Raw genomic sequence first — 22,498 nt, forward strand, 5'->3', positions numbered from 1 at the left:
TAATTTATATGGTAGCCCTAGGCCTCATAGGTAATGAGTGTTGTAAATAATTCTGTTTCGGCCTCATGAAAAGGCACTATATAAGGAAGATAAATCTATCAATTCGGTTGTTATAAGATAAGTGAGTTATTTACATTAATGCTTTGTCCTCAGGTTCTGTTCGTCTTTATTGCTTCATATGATCTCCCTGAGTTATTTCTCTGGAACCATTTGTGTATCATTCTTTCTGTCTGTTTTGTCATATCAGCTGCGAGGGCAAAAGGCCTCATCACCATCTACATTCTCAGTTGTTAGATTTCTTTCTTGAGAAAGAGAAGTAAAGGGATAGGCTTTTTTTGAGTGAAGATAATATAGAGAATTTAGTTATACTCCTGGACAGAGAAAGAGAAGTGAGTATTGGATGTGATTGTGCAGGTTCAAGTGAGGAAGATTGGTTGAGAGGCACTTAGTTGAAAAGATACGGCCGACTGGGATGAAGTCAGATGTGCTCGGCATGAGATTAAAGGAGGGATACAGTGTACTGGTGCCCCGACTGAAATGCAGGCCTATATTTAGGGGATTTATTTAAATTAAAATTAAATTTTATTTTAGAATAAATATTTAAAAAGATATAAATTACTTTCAACAATGCTGCAGCCGGGAGAGCTTTTAGAAAAATTAAATACCGCAAGTGGGGCCCAAGCATTTAAATACCTATGCCGGCTTGAGAGGTTAGATTGCAGTCTTTTGAAATGTGGTTGTGAAGAAGGTGAAATAAGCAACAAGGGAGTAAGTTGGAAAGTTTTGGGTATGGGGGGGGGAGAAGAAGGGATAGTAGGGAGAAATCCAAAGGAGGTGGGAAAGATGGATGCGGAATGTTTTAATTGGCAATGGGGTGTTGAAATAGAGGGGAGAATGTTAGGCAAATGATGAAGGGGAAGGAATAGAATTGGCATGTTGGATGGAATGAAGGGAAGAAAGAAGTATTCGTAACCAAAGAGGGACGTACAGTAGTGTCTGATGCCAGGTTTCACTTTTGTCAGCAGAGATAATTAAAAGCATCATAGTACCAATGCTTTTGCCCTTCCAAAATCAACCTCAAACGAGGATATAAATAATTATTATTATTCATGTGATCAGTTATTATAAGTTTAAGATGGACAAAATTCTTGCATTGAGGGAATATTGAAACTTTGATGAAAGTTGTTGAGAGAAATCTTGAAATGGCATGCAAGCCTTGGTAAAAACAGGTGGTATTAAGCTGGACACCAAGTATGTCTTTGTTTCATTTAGGATGTGGGAATCATGTGTTTAATTTTTAGAAAAAAATGACTGGTTTCTCATATTTTTATTACATATTAGGATTATCTAGTCTTTAATTTATTACTTAAGCCTTACGTTCTAATCCCTTCACATTAAGGTTTGGGAAAATCTGGAATATGGGCCTAAATTCATTGGCAGTTGATTTTTCCATATTGATACCAACATTCTTGATTGCCCAATTGTAATTGCTTGAGACTTGGTTGGATTTATGCTCTTGAAATCCTTTTTTTAAGTTACAGGTGCTTATTGATATGCATGTCACATAAGTTGCTGTGGAAAAGAGCAATTGTATTTAAAAATCATATATAAATAGTTGTTGTTCTTGCATTTATATAATGGATGCTCAATCATTAATATGCATAGAGAACAACAGGGGACATAATTGGAGTATTTGTATGAACCTCTTGCAATATCAAACCATCCCATAATGAACACTAGTTATTTGCTATTACCTTCTGTTGCCAAGCAGATAGGTACAATGCAGCCCAATCTGCTGCAGACTGAAGAAAGCCCATTCACAAAACTGTTACTACAAGGATATCTTTGCCTATTGAGTTAAAGGCTTTCCTAAAATCTAACAAAATGAATACTGTTAGTTCATTTTTGTCTATTCGTCATTATAACCATCTGTTACTTTGACCAAGGTGGTCAGTGTTGGTACTGTTATGTCCATGGAAAAATTCAGATTGAGAATGGTCTCAAGTATTGTTGTTCTTAAGAATATCCAAAATAAGTTCATAAAAAAGTATTTCAAAAACTTTGTAAATTACGAGAAGAAAAGGAATTGGGTAAAACTCTTTTTCCCCCTGACAATGTATTTTTTCAGAATCAGTTTTAGTTAGGGAAGATTTCAATTGATTGGGAGAATGTCTTTGATATAATGACTAGTTAAAAATGTTGATTATGTAAGTCAAGATTATTGGGATTTTCTTTTAAATAAAATCATTTGAAATCAAAATTATTAGCTTTACCAAATATTTGAAAGGTTTTATTATGTAGTGTCAATAACTGTATTATATTAATACTTAGTCATGGTGTAGTTAGTGTTAATTACCGATTAATTATATTGATCTAGAGATCATTAAATCAATTGATAGATTTAATTACTTCAGTAATGAATTTGGCTGTCAGTTTGCTGATGTTTTATTTGGGTGATCCTACTTTTCAAAGTGGAAATTCTGTAATTATTATGAGTGTATTCAAGTATTTTTATTTTTGGAAAGTTTTGCAGCTCATAAATTATTGTCTCATGTGGTTACATATAATAGGGGAATTTCAAATTTCTTGCCATTTTAAAACAAATATATTTGTATGTATAGTCTTATGCATATTATTTTTACACTGCTAATTTAATGATGTTAAAATTAATTTAAAGTAATCAACTCTTCATTTAAAGAAATAATTATCATTATTATGTAAAGTACTGTAATAGAATAACCACTGTCGCACATCTGGACCTCACCTAACATGACACTACAAAAACATAGCCTTCTCTCCATTTATTGTATATGTATAGCATGTGTAGTCTTTTTCTACCCCCATTAAAGTTGTTCTCCAATCAATTGAAATCTTCTCATTCCATCATAAATCAATTTATTCTTCATCCACCTTTTCCAGCTTCCTGTTACTTCATCCCAATAACACTCTCCCCTAACGTGTCTATCTTTATTTGTTTTTATATGTGCCCAGTTTAGTTTTTCCATTCTTCTCCAAACCCGTGTCCCAAAATCCTTCAATCTGAATTTATCCTTTTGCCTGAATCGCCAAGCTTACAGGGTCCACGATGTTTTATTTCATTTAAAGTTTTTACTAATGCTTTCTTTGCATCTTTAATAAAGGTTACATTCATTAACTCCCTCTGCTTTATAAGCTTCTTCTCAAAAATCTATTGTTCTTCTTATATCCTTACTACTTTGACTATCTTCATCTGAAACATTTCCTACATAAGCAAACTAATATAGCTGCTGCAGTAAATGTCCCTTAAGTTTAATAATTATCTTAGTTTACTTATTCCCTGTGAAACTCAAATAAGCTCATTTCCTGAGACTTTTTTGTTTTATTTACATGGATTCTCATGCCATGTCTATAAAAGTGATTTTGTAATTATCTCAGCCATCATAATCCTTTGACTGGCTGACTAACAATTGGTTGATCATCCAAAAATAGAAATGATTTAATGGATTCCCAACTTATTTTCACTCCTCCTTGTAGCTCTCCATCCTCCACGAATGTGATGAAAAGCATTAGTAATAATGGATAGCCCTACTATTCCCCTCATAGCTCCTTTAACAGTTCTTTCCATGTCTTCTGAATCTTTTCCGGTATGATAAATAATTCTTTCACCATACCTCTGCTCGTATTCACAGATTTCCCTTACATATTCCTAACAGTGCTTTCAGATTTCTGAACAGGCCACATGTAACCCTTTCTTTTTTAACTCTCTATATCCTTGGACTACTTCTTCAAGTACATCCACAAGTTCTGCCCCAAATGTAGCATGACTTATTTTTTTTTGGATAGAAGGATGGATGGGTGATGGTTTATCTGCCTGGGTTTGAGGGAGGGGAGTCTCAGGAAAGGCTGAATGCCTGAGGTAGTTGGCTCTGTGTCTGTGCAGAGTGTGAATTGATTGTTTGCAAAACCTCTTAAACGTGACATTGTTATGTTCCATCATGAACTGGTTATTGGAAGAGTACTACACCATCAAAGTTTGCATGAAACTGAGCAAAAGCAGGAAAGAGACTCATGACATGCTGAAGGCAGCTTGTGGTGATAATGCCATGGGTAGATCGGGTGTTTTTGATTGGCACAAATTGTTTCGGAAGGGTAGAGAAGATATTGAAGATGTCAAACGTTCAGGGTGCCCTCTGACCTTTAAAAATAACAAAAACCTTGCAAGGCTGAAGGCTTTGTTAGACAAGCTTTGCAGAATAAGTGTTTGGATGGTTTTTGATGAACTTGGCATCCCCAAAAGTGATGTGCATCGACTCATGAACATGCTCCCTGATAATTGACTACCTGGCTTGGCACAACTTGGTAACCCTGCCTCAGCCACTCTATAATCCTGACGTTTCCCCACCAGACTTCTTCCTCTTACCTTGTCTCTAATCCATGCTGAAAGGATGTCACCTTGTCTTTTTGGAAGCATTACAAAAGGCCATGATGTGGGAGCTTAGCAGCATTCCAGGTGCTGACTTCCAGAAGGAGTACGAGCTGTGAAAAACCCACTGGCAGCAGTGTGTGGATGCATAAGGGTGCTACTTCGAAGATTTTTGAGTGAATGTATAAATTTTGGCAATACATTTTTTTTAATCGAATCAGACCTACTACTTTTGAGATAAACCATGTATTTTCCCCTTTTAGTTTTTTGCTTTAATTTTTATTTATATCCTTGTGCTTTCTTCTTCCCAATGCCTTTTAAATTCTTCTATTTTTTCTCTCTTCCCTATCATCTCCTTTGTAATTCATGACTTACTCCAACTTTCCTATTTACAATTCACATTTTTTTGCCATTGTAGATATGTTTGTGCTATGTTCCTACATTTCTTTAACTGTACTGATTGTCTTATCTTTGCTCAGATATTTTTCTACTACTTTCTCTCACTCCTTCCTTCTTCCTAGTGAAAGCTTCAACATTTCATTTCCTCATTGATATTGCCTATTTTCTTATCTTTAATTAAATATTATACTTTATGAGCATTAAATTATGATTTAAAATGGTACTATTGCTCTTTGGAAACTGCAAATTGATTAAACTGCTCCGTTATCTTTGCCCAACTTTAATATAATTCCACTGATATTTCTCTAAATCCCACACCATTTATCAAGTGTATATGTATCTACTGTGGAGTTGAAACCAGGGGTGAGTTAAAATTAAACCATTTCTTCTACAGAACTCTGTTGTCTTATATTCTGTGCACCACGATCATTCCTTGTTTCTAACCGTAATCCCCTTCCTCACTCCCATCTCTCCCTTCACCCACCACTGCGTTCAAAATCGTCATCATTATCAAGTGTTTCTTCCCCGGTACATTCCCAATTACTTCTCCTAGTTGATCTTATACACTGTCACTTCTTCCTCACTATGCTTACTTGTCAGTTTGTACACCTCAATAAGAACTAACACTTGCCGGTTCAGCTTTTATCCCTGTTGCTAATTTCTGTCACCTACCTGCTCCATGCTTACCTTTCTTCTTCCCACCTTTTTCTTGTTCAATACTACTGCCACCCCTTGCTGGCTCTCTTTCCCTTCACTGTATATTACTTTTGGCTATAACTTCAGTAATGCATCCTTTTATTCCTCCTCACCTCACACAGCTCTAAAATATCCATCTTTACTCTCTTTGTCTCCTGCTTAATATTTCCTGATTTCCCTGTGATGAACATTTGCCCTTACTTCCCAAGTTCCTATGCTAGCAGAGTGGTTCTCCCACCACTGTGAGCAGAGTCCTGTAGTTGCCAGAGCTCATTCTCAGATTTGTCCATCATCATTTCATGAGATGAATAATTGAGATTGTGGTTCCATGCATTCCCCTATACTGTATTTATTGTGAAATTATCGCTCAATAACCATATGATGGGGAAAGACATTAGGTGGACCACCTTTAGTCTGGCTGTTACCCTTTGTCTCATCTTGATTCTAGAATGATATATCCCACTTGAATTCATTGAATAATTTAAGTATGGCAGAATAAAGCACTATGATTTTCTACATTATGATGAAAACCTTTATGTAGATGATAATCATAATTTTTTAAAGGGGAAGTTAAAATTTAGTACTAGAAGGCATTGTAGCTTTAATTTAATTTTTAACAGGAAATCATAATTGAAATAAGGCATACTTGTGCATGTTTGTGTATTTGGTTGAATCAAATGCATCCTTAATTACTCTAAAGGCATTATACAGGCCAGTTTTTTCAGTTCAAAATATCTTTATTGAACCCTGAACAACATTTAAAACTATTTTAACTTATGGATCAAATGGAAATGTAATAGTAAATATTGTTGGAATCAACTACACATCTCCAGTTGTAGAGCCATTGGGAGAGACAGCTGAAGGAGTTAAGATCTTCCCATATTGATCGGAATTCTAACTTGATTTTATGTGAACATATGGGTTTGAATACAATTTCATATATGGAAGTCTTAGATTTCTCTTATTTTCTGTGACCCTATTGGCTCTATCACTGTAGAGATTTGTTAAAAATATAATACCTCCGATTTTGGCATTGAAGGCCACTCCCACTCCACAGACTTTATTGTTGGCTATCATGGCTATTTCTCCTGCACATCTTGTTCCATGGCTGTTTGAGTTGTTGGTATTATAATGCGGAGAGGGATCATTGTCTTCATCATTCACATCTAAACTTATTTCTGGATCCTGAAATTTTAGGTAGTCAAGTTGGAATTTAAAATGGTTACTGTGGTTTATGTGACAATATTAGTATCTATTAATTTTTGTACTGATCTGAACATATGTTTTTTATTAGTGTATTGAGGCTCATGGGGGAAATAATTTGATGCGCATTAAAAGGATTATGTTGCAGAGTATTTTTAGGAAGGTGGTTGATGATAAATAGGAGTAGAAGGGAAACAGAATTCCACTCTCCCCTATACTTATCTAGAATATACCTGCCATTTTAGAGTCAGATTGGATTTAAAAACATTTCTTTTGAAAATTAGTCTAATTGAATTATTCCTTGTCACCACATGAATTTGATTTTGTCAAAATTTTGTTGATATATATTAACTCATCTCCCCTGGAAGGTAGAAATTCCACCAACATTTTCTCCCTTCTTTTAATCCCTTACTCTATCTCAGCTTCAGAGATGGGTGGAATCCACTTTACCTAAAATTAGGAAATTAATTTGAAATACCAATTTACTATCAGATATTCAAATGTTTTAGTTAGCCTTTAAGTATATTCTGAAATATGAATTCTTATTATGCTCGATTCATTAGGTTTAATAAAATTATAGGTGAATATGTTTGATTTTTTAAGTCAAATTCCAATTATAAATTATTGAATAACAAGCTTTTAAATGGATTATGAGTGATGAATAGGGGTAAAATTCTGTGTCATTTATTGATGACTTCTCCTTTTAAATATGAGATTTTTGTGCTATTAATCCATAAAATAATATGAAAAATGTTAATTGAAATTAGTGAATCTCCTTCCCACATATGTATTGTCAAATGAAAGGTAGATCAAAAGTTTTTATCATTTGATAGCTACTTTTTGTAAATTTGAGCAGGGCCATCACAGCCCAATAATATATGTTCACCGATATCGAAAATTTAATTTTAATATATCTGGATAGAGTTTGATAATCCAAATCAAGAAACACATTAAAAAATGTTACTCCAAGCTTCCTATCAAATCCCATGTCAATTCAGTGCTATGGAAATTTTAACTATTATACAGAATTGATGCTCTCAAAAGTATTTTATGATTTTAATTCTCGTTTTGTTTTTTACATATTTTTAGCCTTTAACTGCATGATGTTAGTTTAATCTCTTTGGATGTCCCAGGATATATGCTTAAGTAATTTAGTGTGAGGTATATTATGGTGCTATGTTATTGTATTCGCCATTTATTGGTTTTCTTCTATTTATTTTAAGAATCCAGTCTGAAGAACAAAATTCCATTATTTTGAATTTTATTCTATAATGAATTTAATGCTATTTCATCATTAAATCAAGCCTATGGTGTTCAAAGATGTCCCTGATCTGATAAATATCACTTGAATGAACATTGAATGCCTATTCTTCAAGATAAATGAATACTTTTATGCAAAATGCATAAAGTAATCACAAAACTCATGATTTTGTTGTGAAATATTTGTGGAAATTATGAAAAGGCATGCATTGCATTTGAAAGATTTTTTGTAGCACATCAAAATTGCACTTTCTATAAATTTTATGAAACAAGCATGAAATGAGAATTAAAAATTTGATTAAATTAAAAAAAATATAAAATAGAATTGAAAAATATTCCAAATTTCATTAATGTGTTAAAGAAATTTCAAATGAAATTCATAAAATTTTTCATTGTCAACTTTCATGAGTCCTGACAATAACTAAAATACTTGTATATATATACTTATGAAAGATTTTTAAGGCAAATATGATGCTTTTTATGATAAAAAAATAAAAATCATTGCTTTCACTCACCAAAACTCAAAATTGAATTAGCATTTCATTAAAATTTTCAAGAACTTATATTGTTACTCAAAGTTATTTGAAGATTTGTGGGTTCAAGTGTCATTTTCATAACATACAACATTTGTATCTTCAAGTAATCTTCTATTTTAAAGTGTGCATATCATTCTCCTCTACTTCATTTTCTGAAGACCTTTGTGGGCTTATTCAGTTCATTTACTTCTAAGTAATTGCATGGTTAACAAAAATGTAAATTATTGTATATTTTGGATGCCTCGTACATTTTTATTCAGGTGGACAATACATGTATTTTGCTGCCTTTGCTTCCCCAGTAAAAAAATCTGTAATTTGTTATATATTTACAATGCATTGTATTCACAGTATATTTCAAGCCTTTTTATTAGCCAAAGTTTGTACAATTTGGTTCAACTAATAATGTATCCATCATCATGGCAAATTTTAAACATTTAGTTAAGATTGCCAAAATATACAAACAGTGCTTTATACACAAATAAAATTGCTTATTGACTGTGATTATATACAATAGTTCTCATTCTTAATTCCCAGACTCACATTATAGTAATATGACATATACAGAGGGTAAAAAGTACTTTGCACAAAGCATTCCAACTTTGAGTGAAAACAGTCACTTTAGAGAACATCTTGCAAATAGTAAATAGTGAAATTAATTGTGATATTCATGCTACAGTATAATTATGAATATATATCACAATTTTGATATATATATATATATATATATATATATATATATATATATATATATATATATATATATATATATAGACATTATTACATCATTAAAAACTAAAGGTTTTTAAAGCATAAGAAATTTTGGGTTATATAATTATTTTTTACAGTTTTCTTGTCGGTTGAACAAGAATAATAATTTGATTATAGGTCTAATTATGGTTTAAATACTCTGTGAGAGAATCATTCAAGACTGTTTCATTTATTTTTTTTGGTGTAGTAAGTATTAGTGAAATTTGACCAGCAGTACTAATTATATTATTTATTTGTTATATTTTTAAGTTGAATCTGTCACCTATAGGAATCAATTTTTTGAAGCCTGGATTTTCTGCTGACACACATCACCACATTGATTGAGGCTGCTGAACTGTTAAGTCCATCCACCATCATTCTTGGTGAATGTGGTAATTTTCTTCTCTAATTAAAGTTAGAAATAAGTGAGGTATTATTATTAAGCAGAGGTATCTGTACTGTGAAATCTAAAGTATACATGTAGTTATGCTCTATTGTTCCACTAACACATTTTGGTGCAGCATTAGTCTGTCAAGTTACTGATGACAGGGATGCAGATAATGTTCATTAATATAGAGTATTTTTATTAATGTAGGGCATATTTATTGCTGCCCATTATCATAAATTTTATGAGTGTAATTACAGCAACATGCAAAGTTAAAAAGTGATAAGAACCATAGTGGTCAATGGTTCATTAAAAAACTTGGATATTTTGTTTGAAATTTATCAAAAATGTAGGTTCATTGATTTTATTTCCATTAAAAAATTTACTAATTACTGCTAAATAAGACGTCAGATTAAATGCATATGTGATGAAGGTAGTAATGAAAGATTGTTAAACATATTGAATGAAATACATTAAAATTGAAAATTAGATAAGGCCTGCTGTGATCCTCAGATTTTCATTTCAAATTGATGTTGCCTCTGTGATAATTAGGTATCACTGCAAGATAAATTGATACTCTATTCATAGAAAACCCATCTAGCTTAACTTTTCAATCACTCAGACCTGAGAAGTATTATACCATTGCTTATCTTTGTGTGTTTTCTCTATTATATTTTCGGTTTCTTTAGTCTCTTGTTTAGAAACTATTTTAGTAATCAAATATGAGATAGTCCTACCTAAAGTACTGCCTCTTCAGATTTTTTGTCACCAGAAAATGAGCAGTACATGAAAACTGTTGTTTTGAGATAGTTATAATTTGAAAAAGAAAAAAATATTGTGAGTCACAGGGAAGGGTGCATGCATACATACACCCACAATCAATTATTTTTATCATTTGATATTATTTATACCCTACATTTTTCTAATGTCTTCAGTTAATGAATATTTTTTCATTGAGATCAATAATTTACTTACATAATTATCCTTTAGATCTGGATGTGTTGCTTCCAGTCCATCATCAAGAACACAAATTCGAACACCTCTTCCTGTTACTCCTTTTTTGTATACACCAATCACATGGAGATCCATTTTAGGCATATCATATTTGGTTCTTGTATCTTGCTGTAAAGGATGGTAGCTGTTACAATTGTTATTGTAACTAATGGACATCATTTTACTCTATTTTCAAAAATTGTTTGACATATCCGGTGACATATTCTTTTATCCGGTAACAGTGAAGTGATGTCATAAGCAAAATAAATGCTCTTAATGGGATTGGAAAAGATGAAGTAGTAAGCCATATATTATGTATTTTTAATGTCTGGAAGAGGGTTCATAACATTTTCAAGTAGGGATTCTTATTCTAGTCTATTTTCTTTCATTTGTTGTTCACAATTTATGTTTTGGTATAATTTTTGACAACTATTCTTACTAAGTACCACTGGTGATCCCATAGTTCATCATTGAATAAGTTATGAGTTTCCTGTCTCTCCAAGTCATTTTGAAGTAGTGAAGAGGTTGATCTTGAAGTATCACGGGTGTGTCTAGTAGGGTGTGGTTTGAAACCACGTTTATCCCTTGGCTTGGAAAATTGTTGTTCTGCCCACATAACCTATTCAGGAGAAAGCAAACAAGTCAACATGAAAAAAATGGTAGTGAATGATGAATGGATAAGGCTAAAACATTTTAAGTTTTTACCTCTCTAACCTACTTAATTTGTGTGATGTGACATTTAGTGTAGAATCAATTTACTTGAGGTAAATGGTAAAAAGTGCCTTCCTTTTTACATATAACATTATGCCCTTGTAATATCTCTTATTTTCATTGATATTTTGAGAAAATTTGAATAAATATCAAATAATTGAACCCATATAGAAATTAGTATGGAAGAAATTTATGGAGTTAGTAAAGACATGAGAATACAGCTTGACAAGCTAGCTGGATAGTGATATTAGAACCCAATCATTGATTTGAAAAACAATATGCTTGAGCTCATGGGAATGACCTTCATCACCTGCACCTGTTACACTAACAAAAGTGGTTTGATCACCCACCTCAATTCAAGGCATCATCAAATGGCACCTTCTTGAGTTTTGTCCAAAATTTCTGAACCAATTGATCCAAAACTGTATCTCTTGAAATAGATTTTTGACTAAACAGCATTTGCACATTTAGTGACCAATTGAAAATGCTCTCAATATGGTTGTGAGATCCAACATGGTCCTTTATAATTTATTTCCATGGTGTAATTTGTATATAACCTGGTTTTAATAGATAAAGTGTCCCCATGAACTACAACTTTGACGTGGTGGAAGGGCTTGTGCATTCTGATGATCCCCAGAACTGGGTTGGCAGGGGCAACGGTATTTGCTCCTGGTAGTCACCCATGGGTATGGCCTGGTAGGGTCATTTAGGTTGAAGGTTTGGAGCCAGATGAAAGGTAGCTGTGCAGCATCTGTTTCTTAGTGAGGAAGCTGCAAAGGCTTCTGACCTCAGTCGGGTGGTCATAGAGTGATGGTGTCATATTAAAAACAATATTGAGGAAGGAAATGGGAAACCACCTCTATTATGTATCTCATGTTACTATGGCTCATGATATACATAGTTATAAGTAGGCGTCCTTACAACTACAAGAGTCAGCCTGTAATTACCAGAGTATCAGCTGGGTTTTATGTTTTGCCTGCCAGTGGGAGGGGCAAAGCTTCCATGGTCGTCATTTCATAAAATCCTTGCAAAGAGAAAGTAATAGAAGCAGTACCAAAGATAGAGAAAAGGATTTAACTGGCCAGAATAGAACCTAGAAGTGTTAGGACTATGCTGACAGATTTTAAAACATAAAGGGATATATGGACAGAGGAAATATCATTGTAGATGTTTTAGGACTCTACGAGTTGAGATGAAAGAATGACTTAGATTCCTGGAGTGATAGTTAAAGAATAATACATGGCAAGGGGTTAAAATAATATTGAACAACAAGGCAGGATAAAGCATAGCAACTGTTGAGCAAATAGCTGATATAATATTATTTCAAAAGTAAAATAAAAAATATTTGGTAATGGTAAAAATATATAGTAGGCAAAATGAGAGATGGTAGTGAAGTAAGGGATCACAATTTAGGAACAAGGAATTACTGCAGGAAAGAATTAATAGAATACTGTCAGGGAGAGGCATTAATCATAATGAATACTACAGTGAGCATAGTTATATGAGGAAAATGCCTAGGGAGCCAAAAAGATATGTTTGAATATATTATATTTAGGCATAGATTTAGGAAATGCAAGATTAATGCTCATGGGTTTGTAGAAAAGATGCAAATTCAGATCATAATTAAGCAGTGTCGGAGTGTAATATCAGACTCAGGAGAAATAAACAGGGAAGCAGTTTAAGAAAATGGACTATAGAATCAATGGCCGGGTTGAAAAGAAAGGGGTATCAACAGGCTGTACAGAAAATTTTGAATAAAGATAAGGAGGCAGCTACAACAGAAAACAATGGAAATATATCAGAAAAGGGGTATCAATAGCTGTAAATGAAACTGTATGGACCCTAAATTGGAAAATAGCAAGGAAACCCTGAACCAAAGTCAAGATGATTGAGAAGATAAATGATAAAAGGAGTAAGAAAAATGTTAACACAGAGTTTAGTCGAAAGATGTACTAGGATATAAATAATAAACTGAGACAGGAAAATAATAGGACCTATTAAGAATGATGTAAAACTTGGTATGAAGATTACTGATAAGATGATTAGGAAGATAGATGTGGAAAGTAATGGAAGAATTCTAACACAGAGTTTGGTGGATGAAATTTTAAAGAGTTGAATAATAGAAGATTCATTGCAAGGAAATAGAAAGTTTGCAAAGGAAGGATAAAGGAGCTATATGGTAAGGGCGTTAGGCCAGAAAGTTTTGGCAAAGAAAGGGGATATGAGGTGGATGAGAATAGCTTAGGTCCTTAGCATACATGATGGTGAGATAGAAGGAGTATTAAGGGAATTGAAATCTGTGGCTGTGGGGTGAGATAACATTCCGGCAGAACTACTGAAGGGTTTAGGAAAAAGTCTGAGGAAGAATATTATCGATTCATTTATTGCATTTATGATGGAGAAACTTGGCTGGAAGATTTTGTGAGATCAATGTAGGTTCCCATCACAAAAAAGGTGAAGGCATTCATATATGAGGAATATAAAATAATATATATACTTCATGATTGACCCATGCTGTTTGACCAATAGTACCCATCATGGCATTGGTTATCAGAGGCTTTTCTCTGACTCTCACAAATAATGAAAGGAAAAGGATGTATTGTTATTAGCTTTTGCAGTACCCATGCCACATGTAGAATTCCTTGCAAAGATTACATTACTTTGCTGGCCAATTTTGCATAATGTTTTGCTGTAGTGCACAAGCAAAACCATAATCTAGTGATATTCCAGGCCCACTTCTTCAATGGTGAAAGGGACAGTGAAGTGTATGAAATTCAAAGAAATTCAGAAACATTCATTTCTCTATAAATTATGAATTTATTCAACCTATTATGTCTGAAAACAATCACGAATTCCAAGATCTGACATTTGAAATATTAATCTCTTTAAGGTGAAATTAAATAATGTTGAGGAGGAATATAGGCGAGATAATGTAAAAAAAGAGTCAAGTGCTCTCATTTCATTGTGTTGCATTTGATAGGCAAATATTAGCTGAAGAAAAAGATTACCATTAAAGAGGGTTAAAATTTAGTTTAATGAAATCCTATTAAATACCACTGAAAATAGGGGTGGGAGATGCATACATGCAGTATAACAATCATATAAATGTATCAGAATGATACAAACTAGGGAGGATGTAAAGCAAACAGAAACAGTTTTTTGAATAGATTTGTCTAGTGTTTCTGGAGCTGAGAAATGTATTTGAATTTGTTGAGAGGGAATAGTTTATTAACACCAGTATTTTCTTCTTAAAGCTAGTTTTGGTTGGGCACAACTACCAAATAAATATTTTTTCTTCTAACAACACACAACTCTACATCCTACTCTACAACAGGCCCCTCTCCATGTCTGTATACTTCCTTCTTTCCTTCATCCCGTCCAATCTCTCTATCTTACTCCTTTCCTTCCCTCGTTTGCCTAACATTCATCTTCATATGCCTAAGAGCTCTATTATAGCCTTCAGCATCCCCTTGCCATTCAATGTGCTTTGCATCCATTTTTCCTGTCACCTTATGATTTCTCCCAACAATCCCCTCTCCTCACATATCATGCCTAGCTCTTGCTTGCTTTCCTTTATGTCCACTTCACCTTTTATACCCTTCTCCTTACCCACATTTCAAAAGCCTCCAGTCTTGGCCCATCAACCTGCTTCAATGACCAAGTTTCCATGCTGTACAGAACAACGCTACATATTAAATTCTGATGAGCCTTTACTTATTATCCTTACTCAACGTTCCTGTCTTCAATTCCCTCCTCCTTGTGAAAGTTTCTTTCCAGGGCAACTCTTCTCCTCACCTCCTTACTAATTGGACCATTTTGGTCCAAAATATTTCCAAGATGTGTAAACTGTCCAATCTTCTTCAGCTTTTGCCCTCCAAATATAACGTCTAACTTAGCCTTTCTCTTTCTGCATAGCCTTTGTTTTATTTACATTTATTCACATCCTGTACATATAATACTGAATTTCTAATGCACTCAGCAATGCTTGAAATTCCTTGGCTGAATGACAAACAAAAGTTGGATAATCAGTAAACCTAGCTGATTTTATGAATTCCCGACTGACTTTCATTCCTATCTCAAATTCTTTCTATGCCTCTTTAATTAATTCCTCCTCATATGCGTTGAAAAACAAAGGTGATAGTGGACATCCCTGTCTTACTCCTCTTGCTAACCCTGCCCACCTGAGCTTCCATCCATCTTGTACACCTGAGCATTCTGAGACATGTACAAGTTGGGGATAAGTCCCCTTTCTCTCCAATCTACTCCTATTTTTTGCAATATATTAATAAATTCTACCCGATGTACTCCATCAAATACCTCGAAAACTAAGAAACAGAGAAATAAAATCTGACTGTATGGTCCTCTCTATTGGTGATCTCATTACTCAAATGGCATCAAGAGTGCCTCTTCCCTTCCTGGACAGAAACTGATCACACTATTAATAATCATTTGCCCTGGTCTCCATTCTCTTATTGTTGTAAAATCAAACTCATTGCTTTTATTCCTCACACACAAGTATTGTTACATTTTCCTTTTTTGTAATAGGAACTAACACTGGTCAGACAGTCTTCCAGCTAAATTCCACTCTCATTAATTCTACAAAATAGTCCTTAAAATCTCTTCCTCCCAAAATTTCCTAAATCTTGAAGTAGTTCTGCAGGAATGCTTCCTACCATCATGGTCTCCTTTAATTTCATTTCTGATAATACCCATTCTATCTCACCATCGAGTAAGCCTGGACCTAAGCTATCTTCATCTATGCCATATCCTTTTTCTATGTCTAACCTTACTGGCCTAAGTTGTTTACCATTCAGTTAGTTCTTCTATATATTCCTTCCATCTTTCTTGGATCTTCCCTAGTTCAACTAGTATTTTTCCAGACTTGATTGTTACCTTCCTCAATTTTGTATTTAACTCTTTCTACTTCCTTCTACCTAACTTTGTATTTACAAGGATGGTTTCTTTTAAGTTAGCATGGTTTGGAGTTGGAAGGGGTTGAAATAGACCAAAAACTAGATGTCTAGTAGGATTCAGGAAGTTAAATTATGTGGGAAAACAGTTTCAGTTCTAAAAAGAATTGAGATTGGAATGCAACAGGAAAGTTTATTGCCCCCTCTACTATTTCTACCATTCATCATTAATTTATGCTAATGAAATCGGCATTAATTAGAGGTTGAGCTATTACCATCTCTTTTCTGATGATACCTTAATGTATTGCTCAAGGAATAATGCAATAGAGGCATTCACCAGCATAAATGAGGATTTAAACACTAACCGACTGGTGAACTGACTATAGTAAGCTATAGCTGAAGGCTAGAAGGTCAAATGTTGTAGTATTAATCACAAACACTGATTATGATGTAAATATTCCTAAATATCATTCTATCAGTAAATATAGAAAGCTGTATGGTAAACATTTTAAAAAGCATATATTTAGGTATGTTTCTTGATAGAAAATAAACATCAAGAAACATATTTATTACCTAAATATTTTATGCCAAATAATGCCAAGGAAACATTGTTCATAGATAAAAGCAGATATTGGTGATAAGAGTTTCCTCAAAGTCTGGAATACTTTGAAAGAAATCCCAGTGTCATTTGAATTATAATGCTTACCCTTTTATCCATAATAAGCTTGTGTGTTAACTGCAGCTCATCTCTCTTGCCAATTCTTGGAAAGTCATCTTTCATGATTCGAAAAACTCCAGGAAATCCATGAACCTGGAAAATTTGAAACATTAACCAGAGAAGTTTAGAAAAAAATACTAATCCATTGGATCATTTTGCATGAATTACCTTTGAACAAATACATAATATATTCCATACCTCAGAAACGAAAGAAGTAAAACTATGCTAATAGGCATAGCTTGCTTTCTATAGCCTAAGTATGCTTTAGTTTTATTAATTTATGGAATATATCTAAAATAAAATAGGGAAATATTTTCCCTTCACTGGGATACCATTTACTTCAATACCCTAACTTTTCCTTATAGAAGTTTAGCTTAGAGCTATTGAATTTTCCCTTTAGGAACTTGGTTCATCATACTCCGTGAGCATGAAAGATTAGACATTTTTTAATGAGTAGGTGTTTAGCATTAGTATAGCATTTGTGATAACTATCTAGACATTCTTATAAGAATTAAGATTATGAGTTGATACATCTAGATATTTGTACTTTGTGTTTGTTTGTCTTTAAATGTTGACTCATGATATCCATAACATCCTTCCTTACCAATTCTGAATATCTTGGTATATTTGTAGATTAATTTTAATTGTTGATTTAATTTTTAAATTTAATCAAAATTATTCCCTTTTGATGACTGATTAACCTCAAAAAGCATGTTAATTGCCAACTTTCACTTTAAAAGTAATATGCATGACATGGTATTCACTTAAGCAGCTTAATATGGTATCTTAGTGAGTATTTATTACCTAATTATGACTTGAAATTCTGCACATCCGTCTGATGCAAAGGATAAAATTGAAATCTGGGGATGGAAATATAATGGTATTTGGGCAATGACAGCTTGTTGGATTGTGTTTTTTGTACCAATTGGAGGCCATAGGATCTAGTCTGGATGAATCCAGTTCACCTAAAATATTTTTTTTGGGTGCCAGATATTTTTGGGAAACTACAAATGGCTTAGTGAAAGAAACTACCCTATCCTGATGTGCAAATTTTGCTCACTGTAGGGCAAAGTGTGAAGTGAGCTCTACAGTCACATATTAAAGAAATCACTGGCTAGAAAGATTGTGTTTTTTTTAATTCTTTAGTATTGTGTGCAGTGTGTCAGATACCTATGCTGACAATCTCTGGTATAAATTTTGGTATCCTCAATATTTGGATTAGCTGTCATTTGGTAGATAGTAAAATTTGATGAGGTTATTGTAATGAAGTCTGAGATCATGTTACAAAAGTAAGAATAATGACAATTTTTATGAATCTCTTGCAAGAAGGCATGGGTACAATTAGAAAAATATGGTATCATATGGGTAAAAGTGGTATAAAATATCCCTTGAAATCAGCCTATTTGGTTTTGTAAAAGAAAAAATACCTTGGAGAGCCTTTGGTGGGTTAGGTTTCTCTAAAAAATATATAAATCTCATACTTTTTCTATGAGCTATCGAATCCAATGCATAAACAATTGAAAAATTCAAAATTTATACTAAATGAAATTTTTTAACAATTAGTGGGCTTAAGAAAGAGCATCCAAATCATCTGAATTTCATAGCAAGGACATCGTCATAAACTTAAATCAACCGAGTAAAAAGTACAAGGAATAATTTTAACAATCAATATCCAAGTCTCATTTTCGGAAGGAGGACTGTGACTCCCAGTCAGTCAAGGTGATATTGGTTTGCTGAGGGTCAGAAATGGCATGAATATTCAGGCAAGTTGAAATGGGTGGGAGAGGCTTTCTTCCTCCTTATTTAATTCATGAAGTCCATTTATGAAGCCGAGAAATTCTTGCCAGAAACTCTTTTTAATGCCACTCTTCGCGACAAGAAGAGGTTTATCTCGAATCCGTAATTTAGGTGGAAGTCGCAGTGCTTTTTAAAGAGGACTAGGGCTAAAGTGTCGCCGTTGAATAGTCTCAGATCTCGTAGATTACCTTCAAATGACGTTCTACCCCTGGGGTAAGTGATGGCGTCTCGACGATAGGTGAGGTTGCGCGGAAGAGACGGAATGGCTGAAGGGAGAGGTGAAATTTTTCATCACGGCCGGAAGCCTCAGGTCCGCCTTGATTGTGGTCGCCGTATGCGCTCGTAACCTGTCCACGTTTGTCCACCAGGGGCTTTGATTGTGAGCTACACGTGTTTGGTTTGTGCGTCGGTCGTTAATGTGTCCGCTATAATCTTGGGAAGTGGAACGAATAAAAATACGCCAAATGGGACAAAAATGAAATTATGGATGTGAGGAGGGAGGGAAAAACTCGGGGGCCACTCAGGGTGGGCCACATGCTGGCTACGCCAGTGCAAGGCGCAGTGATCGGAGGGAGCGATCGCGGGCCTTTATGACGTTCGAAATTGTTGAAGACGTTGGATAACGAATATTACATCAGTTGTCGTCATTTCAAAACCACATAGTAACAAAACTTAACACAATGCGATTCCTGGCTAAAACATGAAGCATTGGAGTTGGGTCGTAAGGCCGCAGGCACGATTGCAAACTGTATTACAGAATAAAATCGCGTTATCTTAGTGATAACGGGAAAATAGGTGCATAATCCTTAGATCTCGCAGTTATAATCACCTTTATGCTTCCAAATTTCTGGTTTTGTAAAATTACTAATATTTCAGTTAAAAAAATTTGTTCTTTTGTTAAAATATCAACGCATGATAAAATGTTTACGTAATTTTTATTTATCTTCACTGTTGGCTGTTATTTTGTAATATTCAAATTTGATTTAAAATTGTTCGACCTGCGCAAATATATGGGCGCAAATCGTCGGCGAAAGCAATTGCCATCCACTCCGGAATTTTGCAATAAAGAAGTACACATTCAATTGATTTTGTGTTGTGGATGTGAGCTATAATTGAAATGAAACTTTAAACTTATAATATTTGCTTTCTGGTAATTGGCCCGCATTACACCGAAAAACGGAATTATATTGCCATGAGATTCAACATTAATCCATAAAATTTAAGAGTAAATAAAGATTATTTGACAAAGTCCTCGGACCAACGAGCAAATGAAAAATAGCGTATGAGAACTTCGTAAAAATCACGAAAAAGTTTTGCTCGGACCTGTACTACGGGTAAGGGGCAATAGTTAAGCCTGGAGACATGATTCCTTTATGAATTACTTATTATTCAAAATCATGCTGGGAAAATTAAATACGTGTGTCGTATACGAGTACATACGTATTTATTTTCCCTAGATTTAATATACGGCTATCTTGTCTGCAAGAACACCATTATGGACATTAAAAGTGAAATTCGTGACCAAGAATTGGCAAACTGAAAGGAACACACACGTGGAATTTAAGCTAAATTATGCTCGTGGAAAATACCCTTTATTTTGTCACTGGCCACGATTTCCTGAGCTGCTACAAACCAAAGTTCACAGCATCTTCCGTGCCAACATTACGCGTACGGTCTCCCATTGGCATGTTTTTAAAATGTCCTGTAGAGTATCTCTCTCATTTAATGAGACATTGAGTCCTAAAATGGGGTGGATGAAAAGGTACAATGTAAGTGTCAATGTTTGTTGGGCTCTACAATTGATTTAAGATGGTTGAACAGTCAGGACATCCGTCTACTTCTCCTGAAACAAACGCTGCCACCGATAACCCATTGACCCAAAGAAGAGTACACGTATCTGTTTGATTAAGTACATGTGCACTGATTCTGACTATGATAAATTAAGTCCTGTGGTTAGCACTCTTTAGACGACGTCCTCGATATCTTGTATTTTTCGCGATGAATCAATTGACCTTGTCATCGACAACATTATAGCATTCCTCTAAGAATTATGTAATTTGTTTCACCTACGGCCTCTGCTTCACTCAAGTAAACGTGTGTATTTATGTAAAAATAGCGGAATGTGATTAGTATATTGTAGCTTGAGCGGGCAAGTAACTGCCGAAGTATTTTATCAATAGGCTAGATTTGAAGTTGCAAAGCTGGATGTAGGTTATTGCAATGATTAAATGCACCTATTAAGTGTATTATTGGCGGAGAGTGTGATAAGACTGAACGAACAATCACGCATTAAAACTTGTGTCTTTTTTTAATTTTCTTTGTATCTTTCTATCACCTTAAATTGCGTAGCCGCTTAATGCAGAACAGCAATTTTGGTCTGGGAGAACGCTCCCGCAAGTTGATACAGACTTAACTCTGGGATCACCAACTGACGTATTTCAAGAGGTGATATATTGTTTCAGGGGTTGTCCGATATATATTTTGCTGGGAAAGCCATGAACCACGCGGGAAAACTTTTTCCTTGAATTGGCGGGCTCTTTTATCGCAATTGATTTTTGAATATTAATTCACTCATAGATATACGCCTAACATTTTCAGGCTAGGCCAAGCCAAGAATATCGTTCTCTAAGGTTACGAAAAAAACAGCCTATTTTAAGAGTACTAAGGTCTTTCTCACTGTCTTACTCTTATATACTTCTTTCTCCTGCGCAGTTAAATTCTGCAGTCTACCACCTCCATTGATTAAAAATATGTACTCCTATCACCTTCCACGTTCACTGATTGTTTCAAACATAATATCCTGTTCCTTAGACTTCTAATAATATTTTCTGTTGAGTTCTCTCTGGCCTTAGTCACGAATTCTTGCCTCTTTCTTTTAAATAACTTATTCTTGCATATTTGTTTGATGATTTGACTCTCATTCACTCTCTCAATATGACCAAACAAGCGTAGCAAACTTCCTTCATGTTTATCTATTACCTAAGTTTCCAATTCACACCGTAATGACTCACCCAGTCCTCCCCCACATCTTTTATTTGTATCGCAGACACTGTATAAGGGTATCTCAAGCACTGTCAAGTGTAGAAATGTCTCTATCTAACAAAAGTACTATTTTTTATGCTCTTTTAATGTCAATTTTTATTCTTTTATCTCAATACCGTCATACTATTCAAGTATTCATTCACATTTGTTGAGTTTTCAACCAGGGGCAATGTATGGTCGTGTATTGAAGGACGGGTGCGTTCAGTCGTCGCACTTATCCATGCATCCATCTCACACATTTAGCGATGGAAACATGGGACGGCAGTGGTGACATTACGCATCTATGAGTATGTTTCAGCCCATGTTTTATTTCAAATCGGCAATTTATGGCTCCATTCACTCTTACTCTTGCTTCATCGCTCTTATCTGTCGTTTATATAGAGTTGAGTGACTGCAATGCACCACATATTCTTTCAATACCTTCTAAAATTTCCTCAATTTAACCTTAGAGTACTGATTAGGATATATCTTACTGGCCGTCATTTTAGGCGAAGATGTAATTTTGGAATTCCTCCGATTGTTTGGTACAACTGGTATTTCCAAACACGAATGAAACAAGTCGTGCAGACGAGTAAGAAGTCACTTTCCTCCGAACTTCAAAATTTTATTAAATATGCATGTATAAATTTCCAGCACTTTCAAATTTTCCGTTTCTCAAAATTATCACTGCTGTTATAGCCTGATTTACTTGTATGTTAT

At 34.3% G+C, this 22,498-nt stretch overlaps 1 protein-coding gene across 1 annotated transcript in view; it reads right to left on the minus strand.

Moving 5' to 3' along the window:
- Positions 1-22,498, minus strand: part of LOC139695464 (neuroendocrine convertase 1-like) — a 154,384-nt gene that overhangs the window by 24,341 nt on the left and 107,545 nt on the right. The window contains exons 2-6 of the mRNA XM_071594250.1: positions 16,949-17,053; positions 11,192-11,240; positions 11,061-11,125; positions 10,604-10,750; positions 6,517-6,682 (exon numbers count right to left, since the gene is read on the minus strand). Coding sequence (XP_071450351.1) covers positions 6,517-6,682; positions 10,604-10,750; positions 11,061-11,125; positions 11,192-11,240; positions 16,949-17,053 — 532 coding nt within the window. The remainder of the gene's footprint in view (positions 1-6,516; positions 6,683-10,603; positions 10,751-11,060; positions 11,126-11,191; positions 11,241-16,948; positions 17,054-22,498) is intronic.

The sequence above is a fragment of the Hetaerina americana genome, unplaced genomic scaffold (assembly GCF_022747635.1).
Source record: "Hetaerina americana unplaced genomic scaffold, ioHetAmer1.1.p SCAF_6, whole genome shotgun sequence".
In the NCBI taxonomy this organism is placed as follows: Eukaryota; Metazoa; Arthropoda; class Insecta; order Odonata; family Calopterygidae; genus Hetaerina; species Hetaerina americana.